The sequence below is a fragment of the Cajanus cajan genome, chromosome 2 (genome assembly GCF_000230855.2).
Source record: "Cajanus cajan strain Asha chromosome 2, NIPB_CcT2T_4, whole genome shotgun sequence".
Taxonomy (NCBI): domain Eukaryota; kingdom Viridiplantae; phylum Streptophyta; class Magnoliopsida; order Fabales; family Fabaceae; genus Cajanus; species Cajanus cajan.
In genome coordinates, this window is record NC_138518.1 from 57,134,017 (window position 1) to 57,160,877 (window position 26,861).

Sequence of the window (26,861 nt, forward strand, 5' to 3'; positions counted from 1 at the left end):
TTTAAAAAGATTAGGTCAAGTTTAGGAAAAAAAATTATGAAAAATAATATGTCAAATTTATATTTTAATTTTATAATCAAAATCAAATTTAATCTAACATATTTTCATCTCTAATGGCAACTATGTTAAAACAAGTGTTTTTAAGTACAAAAAGTTTTTACTTTTTCAAGAATGTTAATTTTTTAACTTTGATTTGTTATTTAAAAATGATATTATTGGAAAACATTTTCATAAGCACTTATGCTTAAGTTTTTTTTTTTTGTCGAAAAAAAGTCATTTTACATATGTTTTTACGAAGTTATTTTCATGGCAAGATAAAAAACTAACTTTCCTAAAATAAAAATAGTTTTAATACAATAAAAATATTCTCATATAATATTTAATTTAATAAAATCTTTAATTTCATACAACACTTAAAAACAATATCACAAACACTTATGATCAAGATTTTCATGATTTTTAGGAATCATAATTTTAAGATTTATGATTCTTATAAATCATGTAAAAGCATAAAAAAAAATGTGTATTAAATATCCTATTAGTGTACTTATTAATGAATAAAAAATAGAAACTTTTTATTTAAAAATATAGAGAAATGCTAACAACATTTTATCTATCATACTCTTTTAAACGCACATTCTCTCACTCATTAAATTTATTAAAAAAAATACAAACTTAGTGATTCAACATTATATTTAATGTTTCTCTCCTTATTTTATGATGATTTACAATAAATTTTAACAGAAATAAGAAAATATTATATGATTTTTAAAAGGCTTAAATATGTTTTTAGTCCATCAAATTTAAGATAAATTTGTTTTTGGTCCCTCAAATTTAAAACTGTTGTTTTTAGTCCCTGTAATTTTCAAAAATTTTGTTTTAGTCTCTTAGGTCACCAATAACATATTTAAAAGTGACTAATTAAGACATTTATGCAATATCAACCGGATTTAATGTGATATTTTCACCAATAGGGACACCAATAAGTAGATTTTATGCAATAATGTTTGATAAATTTCTTAACAAAATTTGAATATAAGGACTAAATTAAGATTTTTTGAAATTACAGGGACTAAAAACAATAATTTTAAATTTGAGGGATCAAAAATAGATTTACCCTAAATTTGAGGGACTAAAAGCATATTTAAGCCTTTTTAAAATTTTATAGAAAGTTACAAATTTAATTTATACATTAAAAAAATTTTATTTAACAATTGAATCATTAAAATTTTATATAAAATATGCATTATTAAGTTAAATAAATCTATTTAAACTTACTTTTAAAATAAGTAAATTCACTCTCATATATTGTATATTCTCAGTCGCACCTATTTGATTTTATTTTCCGAGAACTATAGAATTAATGCATAGTACATAGAAACTAAAGATGTGAATTTTATTCCAAAACTGAATTTTACAAGAAGTCCCCAATCCAAATATAGAAAGAGGTTAAACTCACTTTACAATTGAATTGGTACACTCAAAGTGGTTAAACGATCCTCTTGATCTTTAATAAATATTGTTATGCACAACAATTTTCCCCAAAAATTAAGCCCAATGGGCATTGTACTTGCAAATGCAACCAACAAATACCCCTTTGACAACAGAAGGGCTATTTCTCTGAATCATTTCTTTTGAAGAAAGCCGCTTCTAGAAAGAAGACTTGACAAAAATCCCTTGGTCCCCTTTGCAGTGTCCTTTGCTTTGGCACTGTTTAAGTTGCTTATGAGGGACCAATGTATCTCAAAGTCAGGCTGAAAGCCACTTTCCTGCATGGCTTGCATGAGCTCTGATGCCTTCCTAAGATTCTTTTCCATGTGATAACTCTTAATCACAGTGCAATACATTTTTCTGGATGGAGTTTCACCTCCATGAGTCATGTCCACTAGGAATTGTTCTGCAAGTTCTGTCTTCCCATCTTGGCAGAATCTATGGACAAGCATTTCCACTGTATCAATTCTTGGTTTGAGATTCCAATTCAACATCTCAGAGAAAAAATTCAAAGCTATGTCTAATTTATTTTGTGCACAGAATCCATGAATGAGAAAGTCATAACTGGTGGAAATTGGAATGTTTTGTTTCTTCAGCATTGTATTCACAAGATGAACTGCCTTGTTCAATCTTCCATGCTGGCAAAAACACTTAATCAGGTAATCATAATTGATATTATCAGGAGTCAGAGATTCCTCTCCCATCCTGTCCAAGAAGGTTTCTGCTTCTTGTATCTTACCACACAAAAGAAGGCTTTCAACAATAGAAGTTTGAACTGAAGAATCATGCATCCAGCCTCTTAATCTCATTTCTTGACTCAATTCCAAGGCCTTTTGCAGATCCCCAGCATCACACAGGCTGCTTATTACCTTCCTCAAACTTCGGTTACTTGGTTTGAGTCCTTTTGAAATCATGTTAGTTAGATAATGCAGAGAACTAGATAAATCTTTACATTGCAAGAAACCATATACAAGAAAATTATGACCAACTTCATCAAGTGCAATTTTCTTCTCTTCCATTTCAGTTAGTATCTTATTAACAACCAAACTGTTTCCAGCTGACAAAAGATAGAAGATAAGAATGTTATATATGATAAGGCCATCAAGTGCATATTGCGCAAGTATAAGGTTCTTTAAGCTTAGAGCGAACCTGACTCTACCTTTCCTACAAATTGATTGCACTAAATTCCTGTAACTAGTGAGGGATAGCTCCCAATCCTTTCTTATTGCAACACCAAGTAGCTCCCCAACTTTTCTCAAGTCATTAGCTTGGCAGTGACTCCGAATAAGCACGTTACACAGTTCATCATCTGGACTAAACCCTTTAGACAACATATCACGGAACAGAGCGTCAGCTTTCCCTATGCTCCCCATATTGCAAAATCCGCATATCAATGCACAATCTGCAGCCTGAGAAAAAGAAGGATGCTCTTTCATAATGATATCTTTCAATGCAATAGCATTGTCATATTTATGAGCCTTGCACAATTGAGGGATTAACAAGACCGAAACATCCAAACTAGGTGCCAAATCTCTATCTAGCATATCATCCAACATTGTAAAGGCTAGAGAAAATTTTTCCTCATTACATAAGCCCCTTATAAGAATATTATAACCAGCATGATCCATGATGAAAGAGGGTTGTAGTTGCTTTAAAACTACAATTGCGGTGTCTGTAAGGCCCCTACTAGAAAGTACTTCTAGAAACACATGGCATACATCTGACTTTAGGTCAGGGTATGATAAAAGCATGATTTCAAGAAACTGTGATGCTTCCTTGAGCATTTTCTGATGGCAGATATGGACAACAAGACGTTTAAAGTCATCCAAGCTTGGTAACCATTTATTTCTGCAAGCAGCATCCCAGTAATAATTGAAGTCCTTCATGTTTCCTTTCTTGCATGAAGGCGTTAATATGGCAGTATATGTCTCGTTCTTGACATGAAATTTGTTTTGAAGCATTTCATCCAGTATATTTTTCGCTTTACACATTAAGCCTTTCTTGCTGTATGCCTGTACAACCAAATTGAGACTTTCCGGGTCAAGTTTATGGGCAGACTTAGGCATTTTCTCCAAAAGATTGGTCACTGACTTGATTTGTGACCGAGATGAACAAAGTTGCCTCACTAACTTCGAGAATTCAGGCAACAACAATTCTTGTCCCCACCAAAGCATTTCTTCAACCAAAACCAATGCATCTTTTAGGTTACCATTGCACAACTCCTTCTTAACAGCTGAATTGAAGTTGGGTAGCATGGATTCTTCAAGATCCAAGGTAATGTGCTTCTCATACTCATCAACATCTGCATCCAAATAAAGTCCATTTCCAACATCATCAAAGAACTCCGTTTTCGAAAGTCTTCCATCATTGTCTCGTTTCAACTTCACACTCAAAGGGTCCAAGCCCAAAATCTGAAAAGCCTTTGAAATCGGATTCTCCACCGAAGAAAGTTTAATCAATCCACAGTTCTCCATCTCACCAATCAAAAGTTTCACCTTATCAAACCGCCTAGACTTACAATACCCTGCTATAAGAACTCTGAAAGTCGAAATATCAGGCCGTGTCCCCCTCTCAGTCATTTCATCAAGAATGTCCCATGCACTATCCAACATACCTACCTTAAACAACCCACTTATAAGAGCATTATAAGTATAAACACGCGGCACAAGGCTTTTCGACAGCATAACTGATAAACAACTCAACGCATTCTTCATCTTCCCTTGGCGACAACTCCAACCAATCAATATCCCATAGGTTACTTCATCAGGACTAAAACCTAAACTCTCTAGCTCTAGCAAAAACAACCTTGCCCTCTCTACACCATAACTCACACACAACGAATCCATGACTCTATTAGCAACCCTCACACTAGGGGCACACTTCACCTCAACAAAGAAACTAATCAAATCTTTGAAGTCCTTCCTATCACAATATCCAAACGCAATTTCATCAAAAACCAATCCACTAACCCCAGTGTTAAGAACCAACACCTTCTTCACCATGTTCCTAGCTTCCTGAATCTTCCCATCAACGCAAAGTAACACCATAACCTTCTCCAATACCCTCATTTCCTCAAAACTCAACGGTACACCCAAACCCACCAAATCAAAACCCACCCGAGATGCAAGACCCGTCTTTTTCACCTTTACCAAGAGATCAACCAAAACCCCATAACAACCCCTCGAAGGAACCTTCCCTTTACCCTTCATAAAATCATAAACAAAAACACCCTTTTCCCAATCTCTCGCGGCGACATACCCTTTAACGAGATCATCAAAAAAATGATCACTTTCCACCGCGAAAAGCAGCTCCTCGGCTTCTTTGAACAGCCCCGCTCGCACGACCAGCGAAGCCATGATTTCGCGCGACTGCGAGAGGTGCTGCTGAGAAGCGAAATGCGCGTTTCCGCGAGCGACCCATTTGAAAACTTGCCACAAAGATCGAACCTTTTGGGGCGTGAGAAAGTGGGAGCGGGAAGCGAGCAAGAGGTGCAGCACGTGCGAGGGGCCCGGCGCGGGGAGGCGCCAGCACGTGCGGGTGGCTTCGGGGAGCGCGAGGGCGAGGTCGGAGAGATGGGGCCTGAGAGAGGCGTTGGGGCGGAGAAGGGAAGGGAAGCTGATGGTGCAGGTTGAGAAATGGCGGCGGCGGCGGCGGCGGAGAGCGGAGAGAGAGTGGAGCATTCGATGAGGAACAGATTCAACTATACAATAGATTGCGGCAACTGCTACCGAAGAACCCTTAGCAATACCGAGCTAAAAGAACTTGACAGCAGTCTTGACCTAGAACATTCGATGAGAGTAATCTGCCGTCTTAGACCTAATCATTGCTATATATAACGGTGTGACGTTATAGACATGAATCGCACTTATAATCCCATAAATCACGCCCCATTATGGACTCGTAACTCCCGGTATTTATTACCGTTCCCACGGATCGTGGGATCTTATTGATTGTCCGAGTGAGCCAGTTAATCTCCCCATATTTGGATCCCTCTTGTGTGATCGGCATTTTACTGACCTGCCTCTGATCGACCAATATGGTCGACCAATGGGAGACCACCACGGTACATAGCCCTCCATGCTCGAGCACTAAGGTGCAAAGAGCATGTTAGATCGGTATTTTACTGACGTGCCTTGGATCGGCCAATATGGTCGGCCAATGGGAGACCATCACGGTACATAACCCTCCATGCTCGAGCACTAAGGTGCGAAGAGCATGTTAGATCGGTATTTTACTGACGTGCCTTGGATCGACCAATATGGTCGGCCAATGGGAGACCACCACGGTACATAGCCCTCCATGCTCGAGCACTAAGGTGCGAAGAGCATGTTAAATCGGTATTTTACTAACGTGCCTTGGATTGGCCAATATGGTCGGCCAATGGGAGACCACCACGGTACATAGCCTTCCATGCTCGAGCACTAAGGTGCGAAGAACATGTTAGATCGGTATTTTACTGACGTGCCTTGGATCGACCAATATGGTCGGCCAATGGGAGACCACCACGGTACATAGCCCTCCATGCTCGAGCACTAAGGTGCGAAGAGCATGTTAAATCGGTATTTTACTGACGTGCCTTAGATCGGCCAATATGGTCGGCCAATGGGAGACCACCACGGTACATAGCCCTCCATGCTCGAGCACTAAGGTGCGAAGAGCATGTTAAATCGGTATTTTACTGACGTGCCTTGGATTGGCCAATATGGTCGGCCAATGGGAGACCACCACGGTACATAGCCCTCCATGCTCGAGCACTAAGGTGCGAAGAGCATGTTAGATCGGTATTTTACTGACGTGCCTTGGATCGGCCAATATGGTCGGCCAATGGGGGACCACCACGGTACATAGCCCTCCATGATCGAGGACTAAGGTGCGAAGAGCATGTTAGATAGGCGCTTTGTTGACCTTTTCCGACCTTAAAGTGCTATTCACACTAAGGTTTTGGGTCGTCTAAATTCTGACCTTAAAGTGCTCTTCACACCAAGGTTTTGATCGTATAAATGCCGCCCTTAAGGTGCTCTTCACACCAAGGTTTTTGATCATATAAATTCCGACCTTAAAGTGCTCTTCACGGCAAGGTGGAGATTGTAGAAAATTCCGACCTTAAAGCGCTCTTCACGCCAAGGTGTAGATCGTCTAAATTTCTGACCTTAAAGCGTTTGTTACGCCAAGGTCTAGATTGTAAAAAATAAAATTCTGACCTTAAAACGCTTTTCACGCCAAGGTATAGATCGTTAAAATGTCGATCTTAAAGCGCTTTTCACGCCAAGGTGTAGATTATTAAGAATGTCGACCTTAAAGCGCTCTTCACGCCAAGGTGTAGATTGTTGAAAAATTTTGATCTTAAGATGCTTTGACGCCAAGAGACGTAGATCGTTAGATTGTCGACCTTGAAGGGCGTTTTTTCGCCAATGTACAGGTTGTTAAAATCCGCCGTTAATGCGACGTCGTGGCCAATGTATGGGTCGTTAAAATGCCGACCTTGAAGGGTTTTTTTCGCTGAAGTATGGATTGTGCCGACCTTAAAGCGCTCTTCACGCCAAGGTGTAGATTGTTGAACGTGTCTACCTTAAAGCGCTCCTCACGCCAAGGTGTAGACTGTGCCGATCTTAAAGCGCTCTTCACGCCAAGGTGTAGATTGTTGAACGTGTCTACCTTAAAGCGCTCTTCACGCCAAGGTGTAGACTGTGCCGCCCTTAAAGCGCTCTTCACGCCAAGGTGTAAATTGTTGAACGTGTCTACCTTAAAGCGCTCTTCACGCCAAGGTGTAGATTGTTGAACGTGTCTACCTTAAAGCGTTATTCACGCCAAGGTGTAGATTGTGCTGACCTTAAAGCGCTCTTCACGCCAAGGTGTAGATTGTTGAACGTGTCTACCTTAAAGCGCTCTTCACGCCAAGGTGTAGACTGTGCCGACCTTAAAGCGCTCTTCACGCCAAGGTGTAGATTGTTGAACGTGTCTACCTTAAAGCGCTCTTCACGCCAAGGTGTAGACTGTGCCGACCTTAAAGCGCTCTTCACGCCAAGGTTTGGGTCATTCAAATGTCGACCTTAAAGTGCTCTTCACACCAAGGGATTGATCGTCGAAATGCCGACCTTAAAGTGCTCTTTACACCAAGGTTTGGGTCATTGAAATGCCGACCTTAAAGTGCTCTTCACACCAAGGTTCGAGTCGTTCAAATGTCGACCTTAAAGTGCTCTTCACACCAAGGGATTGATCGTCGAAATGCCGACCTTAAAGTGCTCTTCACACCAAGGTTTGGGTCATTCAAATGTCGACCTTAAAGTGCTCTTCACACCAAGGGATTGATCATCGAAATGCCGACCTTAAAGTGCTCTTCACACCAAGGTTTGGGTCATTCAAATGTCGACCTTAAAGTGCTCTTTGCACCAAGGTTCGTGCCGACCTTAAAGTGCTTTCGCACCAAGGTCCCCGGAATCTAATAGGCAGGCAGAAACACCGAAATTGCCGAGTTTAACGGTGCCGCGCAAATCAATGAGAATGTTACCGGCTTTGACGTCACGGTGGATGTGTCCGTGATGGTGAAGATACTCCAAACCCTTCAATGCCTCTTTGAGAATGGTTGCAATGACAACCTCTTCAAAATCATCGGGATGCGCGGCTTTCAATATGTGGAGGCATGAACCGCCGGCCATGAACGGCATAACCACCTAAAGATTGTGCTCGGCGACGAAGGAGCAGTGCGATTTGAGGACGTTAGGGTGATCGACGAGGATCGTGGTCTGGGCCTCACGAGAAACGTTGTTGAGATCGCGATTGTCACGTTCGAAGTCGAGGATTTTGATGGCGACGACCTCGTTGAAGGGAACGCATAGCGCCCGGTGCACGAAAGCGCTTACGCCTTGGCCAATCTCCTCGTAGAGAAGGTAATGCTCGGCGCCGATAGGGTACTTCTTCTTCTCTGTCTCTTTTTCTTTGTCCTTGTCCCTCATGGTGGATCCGATTGGAAGGAAAACAGTAAGAGTGAGTGATTTTGAATCAAAGAAAGAGAGTGAGGTGAGGTGAGGTGAGGTCACGTGAAGATGGGTTCCGTTGCGCAGCTTTCTCGTGAAACCACTGGGCTTTTTTTTTTTTTCTTTGTGAATCAGTTTCTTTGTTGCGGCCTTATCGGATGGCCAGTGTTTGGGTTTGGAAATCTCTCCGCCCGCCACCTCTCGTTCTCTCTTCAAGGGGCACACCCCTTGATTGCATCTTCCTTACAAATTAAAACCAACAAAAAAAAATAACATAAAATCAAATCAAATCAAATCTTCTATGGCAACCAACCACCCCGTTGTAAGATCCAATTTTGGATGCAAATAAAGTCAACACCGAACACAAAGGGGTGGAATTTACCACATGGTCATCAAAACCTCAGAAAATCTCGTGACACAACGTGAATCACCCCGAGATCTAACAGGGCTTCCAAATCAATTTTTGAACATGTGATGTCGGGAATAACATGAATATAGCACATGGGTATTAACAAAACAGTGACTTTCTCAAGAACACAAGCAAAAGGTGGGATTTTTCTTTTTTGATCTTACCAAACCAAAGATGAAAGTGGTGGTGCAGCGTCAGTGAATAGTCAGAAGAAGAAAAGGTGTATCATATTGACACATGGTATTGACCAGTAAGCGTGAATTATGGAGATAGTTGGCGATGATGAATGAATGAGTGAATCTGGATATGCTGTTGCATGTAGTGTGTTCCTACTTCCTACGACTTCTCTCACTCCTCGTATTGAGACTTTCTGCTCACGTCCAACAACAAAGGTGTGGGATGCAGTTTTATCTGCCCCACGGTGGGCGCCAAAATGTTCCGGTATTGGAGACCGCCGCCGAAGCACCTTTAGCGATGCCGAGCTAAAAGAACTTGACAGCAGTCCTGACCTAGAACATTCGATGAGAGTAACCTGCCGCCTTAGACCTAATCATTGCTATATATAACGGTGTGACGTTATAGACATGAATCGCACTTATGATCCCATAAATCACGCCCCATTATGGACTCGTAACTCCCGGTATTTATTACCGTTCCCACGGATCGTGGGATCTTATTGATTGTCCAAGTGAGCCAATTAATCTCCCCATATTTGGATCCCTCTTGTGTGATCGGCATTTTACTGACCTGCCTCTGATCGGCCAATATGGTCGGCCAATGGGAGACCACCACGGTACAGGATTCAACTCAATTACTCCCGCAATTTATTTAAATTCAGTCTCAATTATTAAAACATCTGATTTAACTTTTATTTTTTAATAACACAATATAATTTTTATATTTAATTGAACTAATAATGTATATGTCATTTTTCTTATTATGCATCGTTTTACGATACTTTTTTTTTAGTAACTATACATAATATGTGTTGTTGAGGGGAAACACTCTTATTGTCTTTGTAGGTGATTGCTCTTCCGAGTTTATTATGTTAACTGAATCTTCTCTTCAAGTAGTGAGGAGGGTACCTGCAAAAATACTCTGAAAATCAAGTGAGTATTTGGTATAGAACAATAAAAATTATAGTATTAAATGATTATACATGTTCCTGTTCTATCAGATATATTTATAGTGACGTATTTGAGTCTAGTAAGTCTTTTGTCACGGAGAACGAGTAATTAAGGATTAATCTTAATTTAACCTTAATGTTGATTTAGCATGGACATTGCTATTTTGTTTCCTCTTCTAATAGTTTTTGTCTAGTTCTCGAGGTGTCGAATACCTTTCTAGTTGATCTCTTGGTAAAAGGGGTATTCGGCCTAGCTCTTGATTAGGTACTCGTTAATATTCATTAGACCGTCCTGGTTTGCCTTCTTTTGGTTACCCCTTCGACTTCTGCTAGGATTGAATAGGGTGTTCGTTTTTTATGATATCCCATGTTTTCTTCGGCTACACTTCGACCTATGCTAAGTTCAAAGGGAGTATTCGGTTTTGGTGGTGGCCAAGATGTATGGCATATGCCTTTCCAGTACAATATAATACCTATAGTTATAAATAATGATTAATTTTTATTGAGAATATTATTATTTTAGTGTGTGAATATATAAAATATTAATGAATTTGTGACTTTTTAAATATTTATTTTATTATAAATATTAAATAAACAACATTTTTCATGTTAGATTCTTTTTTTATGGTTGTTAAATGATGATCTTTAAAAATAGATAATAATAACCAAATTTTAAAAATATTCTCTAATTCTAAATTTTTTTTTTAGTATAATAGAGTGATATTTTTTATTTAAAATTTTAGAGAAAAAAAGGTAGAGTACGAATAGTACAATTTAACATTAAGTGTAATTATTAAATTCATGAATTCACAAAGAATTATTTTCTACACTTGAGATATATATATATATATATATATATAAAATAAAATAAAGCAAAAAGTTGATAAGTGATGTTTGGAGTAGACCATCAGGAGCAAACTCTTGTAGCTAAGATTGACATACAAGATATTAAATTATCCTTATCTAAACAGACACATGACAGGTAACAAAGGAGGTAATTATTCGTTATAGATAATGATGCATAGATAATATTTTTTTTATATTTTAAATATTTGTTTATACATTTAAGATTAAAAAAATATATGTTTGTACTTACACTTTTTTTCCCTATTTAAGTAGGTGGGTGATACTTAGAAGAAAAAATATAATATATATATATATATACATATTATAATAATAATAATTACTATTATTAATATATATATATATATATATATATATTACATTATATTATAGCAGTGCATTTACTTGAATTTATTTCCTATTCTTCATTTTTTTTTCACAGCATTCCTATTTTTCATTTAAATCCAGGAAATTTAAGCTACCTTATATTTTTTTATATTTTTTTAGGATGTTCAAAAATCATCACTCATAAAATAAATATAAAATATAAAAATAAATATCAAAGTTTTTTCAATTATATTATTAATATAAGGTATTTATTAATTTTATTATGAATAATCTTCTTTTAACTTTATTATTAATGACTAATTTCCACACAAAAAATTATTTGACATTTAATGTAATTTATTTTTTTTATTTACAAGACTCACCTTATTTAAGAGGATAAGATCTAATTAAGCCAATGATTTGTCACTAATTAAATAAAAAATAATTTTCTCTCGATCAATTTTTCTCTTTTATGTTGCTTATTATATTTATCACTTTCTCTTTATATATTTCTTTTCCTTTCAACTTTTATCTTCCTTCCACCTCAGTGTACCCTAATTGGAGTGTACACGCATTTACATTACATTTCCCCAGTTTTTCTAAATCACGTGACACCGCGAACGTAAATACGTAATAGTATAGAAACAGGCAAATAATTGCTTACGTTACATATTTAGACAACATGAAATATACAAAATATATATATATAAATAAATATTATATATTTTGTATTTCACACAACATCTCTTCTCGTGATGTTTTGAATTGACATAACAAAACAGCAAACAAAAAGGCACATAATTCCTTCATATGCGACCACAGAACTACGTTTTCAATACAAGGAGATTCTTATAATTAAATTGCATTTTCATGTGGGGTGACTTAGAGCATGCAATGGAGTTGTTTATAAGCAACTTCATGTGTTATATTACTGTCAATCAATTATGACTCACTTTATGGATTGTTTAAATTTTAGCAAAATTATTTTTACAAATAATTTTACTAAAATTTAAACAACCCATAAAATGAATCAAAGCTGATGTAACAGTAATATGACACGAAGGATTGCTTATAAGCAACTTTGATTACATGTGCTCTTAAGAAGCAATGGACCATATCCCTATGCATAGGCACACATACCAAACAAGCAAAGTGCCCCAAAGGGACATGCATGTCCACACTTGCCACAATTGAAAAAATCGATGTTTATGTCAGTGCACAAACCTCCACAGCACTCCCAATTGAAAATGCACCTAATCCCACACAACCCACAATTGTTCCCATCAGAAGTCACATTCACACAAAGGTTCCTACAGCACAAACTCCTTGGAGGAAATTCTCCTTGTGGGTTGCACACCCATGACCTGCCACGGCACCCTGAACCTCTTGCTTCCACAACATTATTCCTCTTCAACCATGGTGAAATTTGTGATGATGGCACACTAGTATCATTTTGGTGCAATGTGTTTGGTGATGATGATGCTGAGTTTCCCTCAATTGGGATCCAAACCAACGCAATAAGAAATGCCACAAGTGACATAGTTTGTGCTAGTGTTGCATTCATCTTGAATGTGTAGTGTGGTTATAGGACTTGGTTTTAAGAGTATATATAGTGATTCAAATGTCGATAAATTATGCCCTTTGGTGTTTTTTCTTGCTGCTCATCATTTTTTCTTAAGATGATGGATGAGGATTTCTTGGGGACACGTGCAATAGGTGCATGGTGGACATTGATGTTAATTGTTAAGCCTTGTGCCAGAAAAATGCTAGCTTTTGGGCTTTTTTATAACATGCGTTACGGTTAACATGGGACTTTTGTTGTTGATCAATCATTAAAATACAGTAGTGTTCTTTGCAAATTTAGTTCACGTTGGAGGGATCTTAATTCACGTGGAAAGGGCTAAGTGTTTGGGGTTTAGAAGAGTGAGAAAGGAACCAACACTAGCATGAAATAGCATGCAACTTTTTTGGTTTTATTTCGGAAAATCAGGTCTAAGACGTGAAGAAAGGAAGGGTGGCTTAAACGTGAAAGCGATCCAGTGAAGTAACGTATGTTTCGATGGAAAAAAATTACGGAAAAAGTGCATGGCTATTTCTAATTATAAAAATAAGTAATTATAATTTTACATGAAAATATTTATCTCATTTTAAAAACATTAATTTTTAAGGCTATACTAATTTGAGTGAATGGACTTGTATCTCTTAAATATGTAATATTGATTTCAATATTGATATATGGGCTTACATGTCAAACTTTGATGGATTGAGTTAAACATCTTAATTTTTGGTTCATTTGATCTAATTCACCTAGTTTATTGGGTCAAATGATAAGTTAGGATGAATTAATATGTTGATTTACCTAATTTTTATTTATTTATTATTATTATATTTTATGTTAAGTTTAAATAAGTTATATAAGATTTATATGTGAGAAATTTATAATTTATTAAGTAGTAAAGATGTTATGCATTTGATTTAGTTTATTATATGTAATTTGAGATTTTTTTAGTTAAAAATTTGTTAGAACTTGGAAGTATTATTATTATTATTACATATTTATTTTATTATGTAGCAATTGAAATTTGTTGTACAGTAAATCAAATCAAATTTAAACAACAATGATGTTTCAATTTTACTTAATGGGTATTGGGTCATGGTGATTAACAAGATGAAATGGGATCCGTTAAATGTCTTTGTTTAAATGTCATTGTAATTAATAAGATGGTTGGCAACAATGCTTTGATGATGAGGTAAAGAGATTGACAATGCTCTTATGGCGAGCAGTGATGCTCAAATGAAGATGACGACAGGTACACTTTGTTTGGTTTAGGGGATGAAAATAGATAAGAAATAGAAGAGAGATAAATAAGTGAATAGAAATAAATGAGAAATAGAGTGGAAATAATATTGTATAAATTGTAAAAGAATAATATTAATGATTATAATTTTATTATATGTAAATAAAAAGTAAGTAATAATTTTAATAGTTGTAGAAGAAAAAAATGAGAATAGTATCACTAGATCTGTCTTCTTCTTAGTAGATCTGGAAACTGGAAATGGGAGAAACAAGAGACAAGCACCAGTAAAGCAGAAGAAATAAAAAAAAAAAAAACGGAAGAGAGAAATAAAAAATAATAATGGTAACATTTCTCGTGCATTTCTTTGCATATTAGCGAAAAAATTTGTTTCCGGGGGACCCCACGGTACTTTCTACCGTGGAGAACTTCTTCAAGTATTTCATGGGTGAACCATCAAAAAATATATATATTTTATTTATTTTTAAGTTTTTTAAAAAAATAAATAAATAAATGATAATGACCTTTATACCCTTCCCCTTTTTCTCTTCTTATCTCCATTGTCTTTGAAGAAACAAGGGCAGCGTTACATTCCTTGCTTGAGCCCTTGGCTCAACTGCAATTATCTTTGGGTAGGAGTTTCAGCTCACTCGAAGTTTATTGTCGTTGAAATTTCAACTATCATTATTAATATTATTATTCTAAAATTCTAATTATAATATTATTCTTCCATAGTAATTAACAATAATTGATTCGAAACTTGAAAATTGAAATTGGAAGTTACTTCTCGTTATATGTCTTCTTCTTCGTCTTAGTCTCTTTCGAGAAGGTGTCACTGGCCACCGGTAACCAAGATGCTAAATTCCACTAGACCGAAACAGTCACTGATGGATATCTCTTCCTTTAAAACTAGCATTCAAATCAACGCCAACCACCATTCCTTTTCCTCCATAAACAACTAATTAACATTATTTTGTTTTGCATATTTGTAATAATTAGGTTTAGATCGCCACAAACCAAGTCTTAGTCATGGTGTACTGCATCAACAGTTATATTTTTATAAACTAAACCAACACATATCTTCTAACAATGGCACATTTCAAAAATAACATAACCGACAATGTTACATATTTTCAACACAAATGGTGTCTCCTTCGTTACATCTGTGTCCTAAAATGCATTGGTGGCATTAAGAGGGTCAGGAGGACAAGAAACACTGGGACAATTCATGACTTCAATATTATAGGTCAAAATTGACATTTCGATAATATAAAAAAGTTTATTATAAAACCATTTTTTTCAACTTGTCTTAATCTACATCATTTATTTTTAAAAAAAATATATTCAATGGTGTCAAACAGTTGGACATGTATTTCAAAATATTTATTATAGCACTTTAAAAACTTGTTCACCGATACACTACTTCTTTAGAGAAGTGGTCCTTCGAAGAAAGTGCCATATATTTTACCTATACACGGACACATTTCTTTTGTATTAAACTTACCATCTCATTTCTTCGATATTATTTTTGTTCTTTATTTACTATTTCTTTGCTATTTCTTTAGTATCAAACACAACTGGAATGACAAGGAAATGATAAGAAGTTAGTGTATGGTTAGACCACCATTAAATTTTTAATATCAACCATTTTTTATACCTAGTTTAGAGACTTATGTCATAATTAGGAAAATAATTTTAAAAAATTTATAGAGTTAAATGAATTCTTTAAAAAAATCAAAAGACTTATTTAACTTGTTTTTAATTTCAAGAATCAATGTGATGGTAAAATACAATTTTTGAAAGAATCAGCTGGAATAGACTTGCATTATCTTACCTCGGTGCTATTTGTCCTATTTTATAATTCCAATAGATAATAAAAAAAAAGTCTAACAAGAAACTTCTAATAACCTAAAATATTTAATACACCATCATTAGATCGATATCCTACATTAAAAAAAAAAAAAGGATCAATATCCTCCATAAAACAATTATCATTGTACATATTAAAATAATCAATAAAAAAAAATACAGAACGAGTTTAAGTTTCATTTAACATGTACTTAATAAAAATATTGAAAGAAATATATGTGTAAAGATGGTGATAGATAAGAGATCTCAACATTTATACATGTGATTATGAATACTCATATTAGAAAAGGATTCTGTTTCTGGCCAGCCATTCGACTTCGTTAGCATAATTTGAGCATTTAATGTTTGCCTTCTTTAAATATATTGTGTTTCAAATCTTCTCAATAGATAGAGATCCCTATCCCAAATTTGAAGAAGCAATTTTTTTCATATATTCTTTATGTTGTGTATGTTTCTATTGGGAAAAAATGGAAAATGAGAAAGGAAGGAAAAGTGGGAAGCCTTCATTCACTCTACTTGTTTGGAACAAGAGGAAGAAATAAAAGAAAGAGTTAATCACTTATATATTACCAGTGTAAATTTTTTTTATACTAGCAACCAATTATATCCTTTAATTATGTCATGTCACTATAAATACATTTACTTTTAATAGTGACATGACACAATTAAAAGATATAATTAGTTGTCAGTATAAAAAAAATTTACACTGACAATGTATAGGTGATTAACTCTAAAAGAAAAGGTAGGAAAATAGAAGAAAGGATATGCAAAAGGCTGATGATAAAAATCTTGGTACCTTTGTCAATATATCAAAAATGTTTTATTTTTTCATTTCTATTCCTTTTTTTTTATCATTTATTTTCCCATTCAAAATGTTTTTTATTCATTCTTTCTCATGAGGTTCTCAACATTTTGCAACACTTTTTTTTTTTTTTTTTGCATTTGTTCATCAAGTTTCCATATTTCCCTTTCTCAAGTTACCTAGAAAAATTCAAACATAAGCAAAGGGGTGGTTCAAATGGAAACTAAGGGACAATGTTTCAAATCTAATTTCGGAGTTTGAAAGAATTTCCTAATTGTCTTGATCATACAGAGGACTACAATGAGGACAAAGAGGAACTTCATGAAAGGATGAAAGGTCCAATGACAAAGGAATATCTAAAGAGTTTGGAAGAACTTAATAAGAAGTTCAACACATTGATGGAAAGACCCCTTGAAGAAGAAACACAGTCTCATTAATTAATTGGAGTATTGTAATAAATTACATCAAGAATGTGAATTTCTTCTTGTATTAATTTTGCTTGGCAAAATTCAAGTTGTCAACGTATTTCTGATTGAAAAATAGGAAAAACTTATTTACCAATTGTCGGTTAATGAATTTCCAATATGCCAGATGCAAATTAGGCCACAAGTGTATCTGTCAAAATGATTCAGCAAAGTCTTTAAAGGTGATTTTTCTGAAACGAATCGTGTGAATCCATAAGGAAGAGTGTGTCAATATTAATCCATTCAAGCAGGAGCTAAAGCTTTAATAAGGTTCAAAAACAAAATCTAGAGGACACAATCATGAGGAATATTCACACAAACAAGGAAAGACGACTTGGGATATGCAGTATCTTTTTTGCTCTCAAGTAGTGACTCAAATCTCACCTTTATCGTTTATGTTAATGCAATTATTAAAACTAACGTAATGTGCTAATTATTAAAACCGAACAGTTTATATCAAGAACCATCCCTCCATATACTGATAAAATGTTCCATCTACGTACCCAAAATGCACCGAATGTATGAGTGCTTCGGAAACTTCCTCTATTGTAAACTTTATTCTTTTCCAAATATTATCCACAGTCAATAATATGCACCATTTATTTCGTTCTAAACACTGCAGAAATTACTTTACTCACTTTGATAATGAAAATATGTATTTCTTTTCAACCCACTGTTTAGCAGGAAAATTATTAATGGCCAAACTCATAAAATTATTGGCATAAATGTTTTTTTTTCTTTTTTTAAATAAGGTATTCCTTTACTTAAAGTTAATTATTAATCTTTTGAGATATTAAGATCTTTTTAAAGAGTGAATTTATCCTGACAATTATTTGTTCATAGATTAAGAATCAAATCTTTAACCACGTATTTAACGAACAAGAGTGCCAACTATGTCACACTTTATTTGTAATTATAAAAAAACAAAAATGTTTTTGAATACTTTTGGGTCATTGAAAATAAATCATCAATAATAGTTCCATAATTATATAAAAATATATTGAAAAATGCTTTAGAACGGATATTTATCATTTTTCAAAAAATACATTATTATATATATTCTTTTGCGTGAGACTAATAATATAAGTAATCCAAATAGACAAATCTTTTATGCAACAAATATTTTTCTGATTTTCAAGGATTAGTTTATTGATATATATATCAATCCCATTTCTGATTTTATTGATTTTCAAGTATTATTGCAGGGATAAATAACAGTCAAAAGCGTATATTATAATAATAATAATAAATAAATAAAAACCTGTTCTTTCCCAAAATATGCAACAGAACAGTGCCAAATACCAATATCCTAAATCTCCTCTTTTAACCTGTGTTTAGACCAAAGAAATGGGTAATGAGGCTTCTCACAAAGTGAAACCTATAGATCAAGCACCATTGTATAAATGCTACTTGCACATTCCCATGCCACACAACTCATACGGGATTATGCAGCACACTATCGAAAGTGCAATAACTGTGATCAAATGATAAAAACTGTTCAAGTTATTATAAAGCAAAATGAAAAGTATGTGCCACTTTATTCAACCACAAACACTAACCACTGAATAAGCTGACAAGAGCAGTCATTATTACATTGTATTTTCACGTAGACCACGAAGGCAATCAAGCACCATACAGCAAGTCCACATAATAAACACAAACCATATAATATTTGAAGTCCTTAAAACATTGCATAATACTTCAAACTTAAGTAACTGCCACCACCATAGTAATGGATACTACACAGATTTGACTGAAACATAATTATAGCAATTCATAAAATACGTAATCACTATGAAATTGTTCATCAGGGCCTTGTTACTGGAGCACAAGGCATTGCTGTGAACCAGCCACCATGGCAGGCTGAGTGCTAGAGCTAACGGCATCAACTTCCTCGAGACACTGAGGCTTGACATTCATCTCATAAGATGAAATGGCTTGAAAAACAAGAGCAGTGACTTCTTGGAACCTCTCTTCAGAGAGGGAAACCTCTGCAAGAAGCCTCCAAGCATTGGCTTCAGATGCTTCCTCATAGTCCTTCTTCCTCTTCAGCACCATGTGCCCACTAATTTCCCACACAGCAGGATTCACTTGGGTCTCCAGAAGCTCACCACTCACTTCTCCAAGAGCTTGTTTCTCTGCATAGCACTGTTTGACCATTTGCAATTTTGAGTAAGTAACAGCAAAATTCTTATCCTCTAAGTGAAGTCGGCTACACACATAGATCAAACGACCCACAAGTAATTATTTTGGTTTAATTACCCTTTTGATCTATAGTTTTATAAATTTTTACCTTTTAGTCCCTATAAGGCTATAACTATAATTAAAAACATTCCATTTTAGTCCCTATATATTACCATTTGCATTCCATTTTAGCCCCTATTATCTATTTCTATGGCAACTAAAAATTAAAGTTCGTGCACTTAGGACTAGAAAAAACAAGAATGATATGTATAGGACTAAAATGAAATATTTTTAATTATAGAGATTAAAAGATAAAGTTCATGAAATTATAGAGACCAAAACAGTAATTAAACTTATTGGTTTTATACAACTACGATACAAGATTTAGAGTCTGTTTGGGTACAAACTTGAAAGAGTATTTGAGTATTTGTCTACTGAAAGTAAGTTTTTTTTTTCAATAAAGAAGTTTTCTGAAGTTCTCTTAAACTTAAATCCAAACGTGCTCTTAAAAGGGAATAAAAGACAACAAATTTACCTGTGGCAATAGAAAGATTTGCCTTCCACAGTCTGAAATAAGCACATTGTAAGGTACGTTGTTATCTTGAAGGCAGATGCAGGCTTCTGAAACAGCATTGGCTAAATCCTCTAATGTATGACCGCCCTCGAAGACAAGGCCTCTTACTGGATAGTTAAGCAGTTTAGATATTATCACTCCACCACTTAATTTGGCAATATTCTTAATAGGAGCCTTCTCAATGGGAAAAGGCAGAGCCAAGTAATATGCCTGATTTGTCCAAATCAGAAAATGTCAATTTGAATTGAGCTAGAACACTAGTTAAGGAATCTAACAAGCCAGTAATCAACATGTATATTGCAGTGATCTACCTGAAAGTGCAGATGGTTAATGGTTGCAAATGCACCCAAGCTGTTGTAACCCAACCTAAAATATGGATTCCTTGCTTCAACTGCCATGTGAAGTGCAAGCAAGAAGCTTGCATGATCAATCCTTTGAGGTAAACACTCAAAGATCCGAGGAATCAGAAGCACGTGCCCATATTCAATAGGACTGACCTGTTACATAAACAGTATCATATAAACACCTATTTTACAAAACCCTCAATGACAAAGACTGCAAAAAATCTAAGAAACTTACATTGATAGCAACAAAACTGGGAGAATTATCAACATCAATTGGCGCATTTGGAAAGAATTGAACTTCCCCATCATTGCTAGCCTCAAACTGAAACAGGACCTCTTCTTGCCCAACTTTAGTGAAGTTAAATTTGCTTTCATCAAAGGGTTGGAGGACCTTGTCAATACGGAACTCAGTTGGTCTCTTCTTGAGGTGGCGACCCTCATTCAGCTGAGCAATGAAACCATACTCCCCAGGAATCACCTATAACCCAAAAGCAAACACATAAAAAAACATCCATGCAACCCCAAAATAATACAAAAAACGAAAACAACTAGAAAGAGAATAAAAGGCAAGACAAATCAGACCTTGGTTTCACAGGCAGTAACATCATAGCGGAAAAGCCCTCTCTGCACACGATCTTCCCACTACACCATTGAAACTCAAAATACTTAGAAGAAAAAAACGTAACAACATGATACAACTACACACAAAAAATAAACCTTTCAAAAATATTAAAACACAACACCGTCATTATATCCCAACTTCCACACAAATTATGCATGTGTTGTTTGCAAGTTTCACAACTTTCAAGATAGTTTAACGGAAAAGTATTTGTCTAGTTGCTTTGAGTTGACAAAACTTTTGAGTACTTTCAACATCAAAACAAACACATCAAGTCTTGGAAAACTCAACACAAATCTAACATAATAAAAATGACACACAAACACTAAAAAATAAAACATTAAGCCTCAAAAAGCTCGAACTCAAAACACATAACATAATGATGGCACAATAATCAAGCCATAAAAAAAAACTCAACACATAACATAATGGCACATCTACACACAAATTAAGACATGAAGCCTTTAAAAAATGAAACACAACCGACACACCCAACCCAAAACACCAAACCTTAAAAAACTCAACACATAACATAACAACACACCTACACACCCAAACCAAAACACCATACCATAAAAAACTCAAAAACACGTCACAATAGCACACCTACGCTCACAAAAACAGAACCATCAAAATTCCATAAGTACCTCCCCAAGAATAAGCGAGTCCAGAAAGGCTACAGGCTCCTTGCATCCAAGCAAAGGCAACTCCTTTCCTCCAACCGGGTCCACCTTCTTAAAAGCATACAAAGGCAGCCTCGCACCTGTTCCCAAAAAAAAAACCACAAATGAGCCAAATCCAAAAACTCATCAATCACATCACACCAAGGTTTTAAACTAGAGTCACAGTTTCATCACGATCCATCACATCATGTGAAATTGCTGATAAAGGCTTCACATGTCACCACAGAGATTTTGCAGTTTATTAAAACCTGGCATCACACATCCAAAAAAAGAAAAACCAAACCAAACAAAAGCAAAAACAACAACCTTGGATGCAACAATTTTTTAGGCAATTCCGACCACAACCTCCGGCAGCAGCCTCCTCGTCCTTCTGATAATTGGAAACCACAGTGGGAACCCTCTTAATACTCAACATCATCCTATCTAAAACTAATCCCCCACCAAAACCAAAGAACAATAACAACAAGAACAAGAAAGGAAACAAGACACCCCTTTATGGATTAACTCTTGAAGACGCTATTGCTATCACTACTAACACTACGAGGAAGTCCTAATTTTGAAGGGAACCACCGCCGGCGAGGAAGAGGAGGTCGGAGGGGCTGCCGCCTTCGGAAGGCAAAGCGCCACGCCCGCCGTGCGGCGAAGGGTTGCTCTCCGTCACACAACCCTTGCGTCGGACACAACGGGCATGAGAGAGAGAGTGGCGAACTCGTTGAATAGCCGTGATGTCTGCAATGCTTCAACCCCGGGTTTTAACCCAATTCTTCTCTCTCCTCTTGTTTCTCCTTCTTGTTGTTCCCTCTTGCCCTTCGATTCAGCGTTCCACGGAGGAAAAGGTGGTGGCTTTGGGGACCCAGTGGGTCGAATTGCGAAACCCAGAAGGGAATTGGAGCGAAGTGAGGAGAAGAAGGGTTGTTGGTGGTTAATGGGGGTGTTGAAGAGGACCAGTGTTTTGTTTTATAGAGGAGAAGAAGAGAGAGAAAGATGATAGATTGGAGATTTGGTTATGGGCTTGTGGCTGTGGGAGTACCTAAATTTCATAAATCAATAGGAAATTTACAATTACCAAACTCTATGTTTTAGAAAATACAAGCCTCTTTTTTTTTCTTTTTTTTTTTAATTAACAAGTTAAATTATATTTATCTTACTTTATCTTAATTTTTAGATTTATTTTAATTTTTTGTTTGTCAAAATAACGATTTCAGTCTTCTATCTTTTATCTTTAGATTAATTTCATACTTTTATAATTTTAAATTAATTTTTAACTCATTTAAGACGTGAAAATTATAATATTAAATTTATTTATAAAAAATTATAATATTTAATTAATATTTAAATCCAAAAATATTAAAAATATTGATAGAGTTTGTGAAAAGTAACTCACGAACAATTAAAAAGTGGCATAAAATTATATTTTTAAAGTTTTAATATTTTTTGAACCTATTTTTATGAAATTTTTATTATATTTATAATATTTTTTATTTAAATTTCAATTATATTTAATAACTTTCATAAAAGTAAATTTAATGAAATAAATTTTAAATCTTAAATTATTTAAAAATATATTCAAGATTATGTTTTAAAATAAAAAATTATCATTATTTCAAAATAAAAAATAATTATCATTTAAAAAAAATCAAATCAACTCAAATTTAAGAGATATTTGACCAAAATAAACATCTCAGAAGATAAAAGATTAAAATGAATCTAATAAATAAGATAAAAGAATTAAAAATATAATTTAATCTTAAAAAATAATAATTTTAAAAGAAGATAAAAAAAAAATAACTTAAAGAAAATATATCTATATTTACTAATATACAAAAGAATATTCGTCACATAATTTCTTTTTTTTTCTTGGTCTTTAGACTTTTTAAACTACTTTTTTTTCTTTTCAAACTACTTATACTTCTTATAATTAATAATATTTTAACATGTAAAATACATATGGATGTTAATTATATATAGTTAAAATTTATAGTAATTTATATATAAATAAATATTATATTTTAATATATAAATTTTATTTAAAAAAATTTTAAAAAAATATTTTAAATAAATAAATTATATTTTAGATTTATGGTGATAATTTATATTATAAAAAAATTTATTTATTAATTTATTTTAAAATATTAATATATTAATTATGATAAATAAAAATTAAATAAGATAAGAAGTTAAAAATAAATATTACAAACCTCTCATTGAAAAAAAAAATCTAAAATATTATTACGTAAAATAATTATTTATTTTTTAATATATAAAGGTTGCTTTTACTAATCATTATATAATTTCTATATTATCTCAATTCTTATTTTTAAATCTATATTTTTATTTTCATAAAAAAAATCTCTATTTTTTTTAATTTTGTAATTTAAATTTTTTTATTCTATTTTTATCGATACCTATACTATATATAATTTATATATACTTCTATACTATTTTATATTAGTTTTATTTTAATTTATAATAATAGATTATATATATATATATATATATATATATATATAAAGATATGATTTTTATTCTAAAGTAATATTATCAATATAGAGAGTAATGTGATTACATTTTTATCATTTACCATTTAAATATTTAATGGTTAAAATTTAATTATAATTAAATTTTAGAAAACTTAAAAATTAAACAAATACATGTTGGCTAAATATTTAGAACAATAATCATCTATCATTGGGGTACTTCTGCCACTGCAACCACCACCTCCTCAACATCATTATCACTTTCACAACCATCATCACATCGTCATTATCACCATTGTCGTCGATATGTATCGCTACCACCAACATTGACAATGATAATGGTAGTAGTAATGAAGGTGAATATGGTGTTGATAGTGGTACTAGTGCAGTCGTGACATTGATGATGGTAACGACAATGATAACAATAGTTGTTTGCACATAATTTTATTTAACTATAAATATTTTAGAGGTTTGAAATTCTTTAAAAGAATGTTGTAACACCATGTTTTTCTTGATTATGTATATTTGAAATATATGAAATTAAGTGTGATGTCTTATCTTATGTTGCCTGTGTTGGGGTGAGAGATGGAGTTTAGATGACACGTAAACTTATGTTATGGAAGATATAATTTAAGTGCGTGAGAGTTTTCTTAAGGAAGACTAAGGTATATAAGACATATTTTGAGAAATGTACTTCATAAGTTCATATCTAAAGTGTTTAGAGAGAAGTTAGAGAAAAGGTCTTTCAAAATTTCAAGCTATTGTTCAAGCTTTTGGGAGACTCTAAGGTTGAGGATCTTCCCCCAAAGCTAAAAATTGGTGTAGGCTGAAGGAAAATTGTAGAGTTGAGATTCTTGATGATTAAAGCTAAAGGAGCTCTAATAGAGTTATAGAAGGAGTTTCTTCTACCTTAATTATAGCTTATATAGATTGTATAAGCGTAGTTGTTGTTACCTTGTGTTGAATTGATGGATGAATGTTGAGAATTGATAAGATATATTGGGTCTTGGTCTTCATTCTTTTAAGATGATATTGAATTATTGAGTTTGTACCCAAAGTGTTTATTGCATGTGGTTTTTGGTTGGATTCACGACGTAGATGTTATTTTGGTGAGCTTGGATGGTTTGCATGCTAAAATTAGAGAATATTGTTGGTGGATGCAAACACTATGAAGGTATCGCATTCTTACTTTGTAATATGATACTTGTTGAGTGGGTCTTCATAGTTTGTATACCAGAAACCCATATTTGGGTTTTTGCTCAGCAAGACAAGTCTTGCTCAACTAGTATTTTGGTTGAAACTCTACTTAACGAGAGAAGCTCACTTAGCGAGAGGGAGCCACAAAAGGTTTTGATCGCTCATCTTGTCATAGTTTGCTCAATGAGATGCCATAAAGGGATTTGATCACTAAGTGATAAGTGAAAATTTTATTTAAATGATTTAACTCTTTTGACACTTATATTACAATAGACTTGGTACACTTGTCACAAAATACCAACACTCAATGAGAATCTTGTTTTTCTCAGGAGGTGTCTATAAGGCTATGTAATGCATTGTTGATGACATCATGTCTAGGGGTCAAGTAAAAAAAAAAAACCAAGAGGAGTGTGTCAGGCTAAAAGGAAGAAGGCTCAAACACTTATTAAGCTTTGAGTCATTTTTAGTGAATTACTTTCTCTTCTTTGTGTATCTTTTTACTTGTAAATATTTTCTTAATTTTGACCTTTTATTTTTTGGTCAAATAGTGTTTGAATTTATTTCATTGTAATCTTTATTTTTAGGAATATAAATAGTATTTTCAGGGGAAATGTAACTAGAAATTAAGATATGGATTTATTGGGCTTGAATGACACATGAGAGTACATTTCCCATGAGGTTGGACATCCACTTGGGGGACATGTCTCATGGTCTTTCAAACTCCAACAAAGTTACATTGTCTTGTTTAGTCACACTTTTTGCACCTCGCTATGTGGCAAGTTTCTAGATCTAGGATATTGACACGAGTTACACTTCTTTCACTTTGTCATATGACAAGCTTCTATTGGCTCCTCTAGATCTATGATAATAACATTTTTAGTAGGGAAATTCAAATTCAAAATGTAACCACAATTAGTAGTCTTAAATATAAGTTGGCCTAACCTTGGTTACACTTAACCATGATTAGTTTAACTTGCACCACAAACTACCAAACTCTATATATTTGATTCTTCTTGTACCTAGACATCACTTTTGAGTTTATGAATAAAATTGGATTTCAATTTTCTCTCTCAAAAGCTTTAGTTCTCTCTTAAGAAAATCTACTCCTTAAGAAATTTTATTAAGGAATTTCTCCTTGTGACATATTCTTCATTTCTTGTTTACCTTCCCTTGGAAGTGACACATCCTCTTTCTTACCTTTCCACCATTTTTTGTTGAGCTTCTTGAAGCATGAGTTCCATGGGGTAAGAAGTATGAACTTTAATGGAGCTAGAATAAGAGAAACAAAATTCTTTTCCACTAGTTTCACCAACTCTTATGTTGGACTAAGAAGTGAATGTTGTTGTCCCTAAGAGGTTATGTTGTACTTGTTTCAACTAGGAATGAGTGTTGAGTTCCAAATAGCCTTGAGGGCTAGGAACAAAAGATTTTTTTTCTTTTTTCCAACGAAGTTTGGACCGTAGATGAAGTTGTTTATAGTATGTTGTTGATGTGTTGATGATGATTGCAGGAATTTATGTATGATAGCTATGGTGGGGATATGTTTCGACAACTTTTACACTCTCCCTAGGGAGTTCTTCAATTAGAGAGAAAAATAAAGAGAGTGAGCTTTTTAAACATAAAAAAATTGATGTCCTAACCCTTTTTAAAATTTCCCAACCAAACCTCCAACTCTCAAGTTAA

At 34.1% G+C, this 26,861-nt stretch overlaps 2 protein-coding genes across 2 annotated transcripts; both read right to left on the reverse strand.

Annotated features, from left to right (window-relative positions):
• Positions 1-1,625: 1,625 nt before the first annotated feature.
• Positions 1,626-8,147, reverse strand: LOC109811267 (Pentatricopeptide repeat (PPR) superfamily protein). The gene is made up of 3 exons (XM_083069774.1): positions 7,916-8,147; positions 7,060-7,280; positions 1,626-5,243 (listed from the first exon to the last, which is right to left on the reverse strand). The coding sequence occupies exons 1-3, from the start codon at positions 8,145-8,147 to the stop codon at positions 1,626-1,628; spliced, it is 4,071 nt and encodes a 1,356-aa protein (XP_082925900.1).
• Positions 8,148-18,603: 10,456 nt separating this feature from the next.
• On the reverse strand, positions 18,604-22,516 carry LOC109811290 (GDP-L-galactose phosphorylase 1). Its single transcript, XM_020374985.3, has 7 exons — positions 21,811-22,516; positions 21,469-21,584; positions 20,785-20,844; positions 20,438-20,680; positions 20,170-20,355; positions 19,820-20,068; positions 18,604-19,248 (listed from the first exon to the last, which is right to left on the reverse strand). The coding sequence occupies exons 1-7, from the start codon at positions 21,920-21,922 to the stop codon at positions 18,919-18,921; spliced, it is 1,296 nt and encodes a 431-aa protein (XP_020230574.2). The 5' UTR covers positions 21,923-22,516; the 3' UTR covers positions 18,604-18,918.
• Between the last annotated feature and the right edge of the window lie 4,345 nt (positions 22,517-26,861).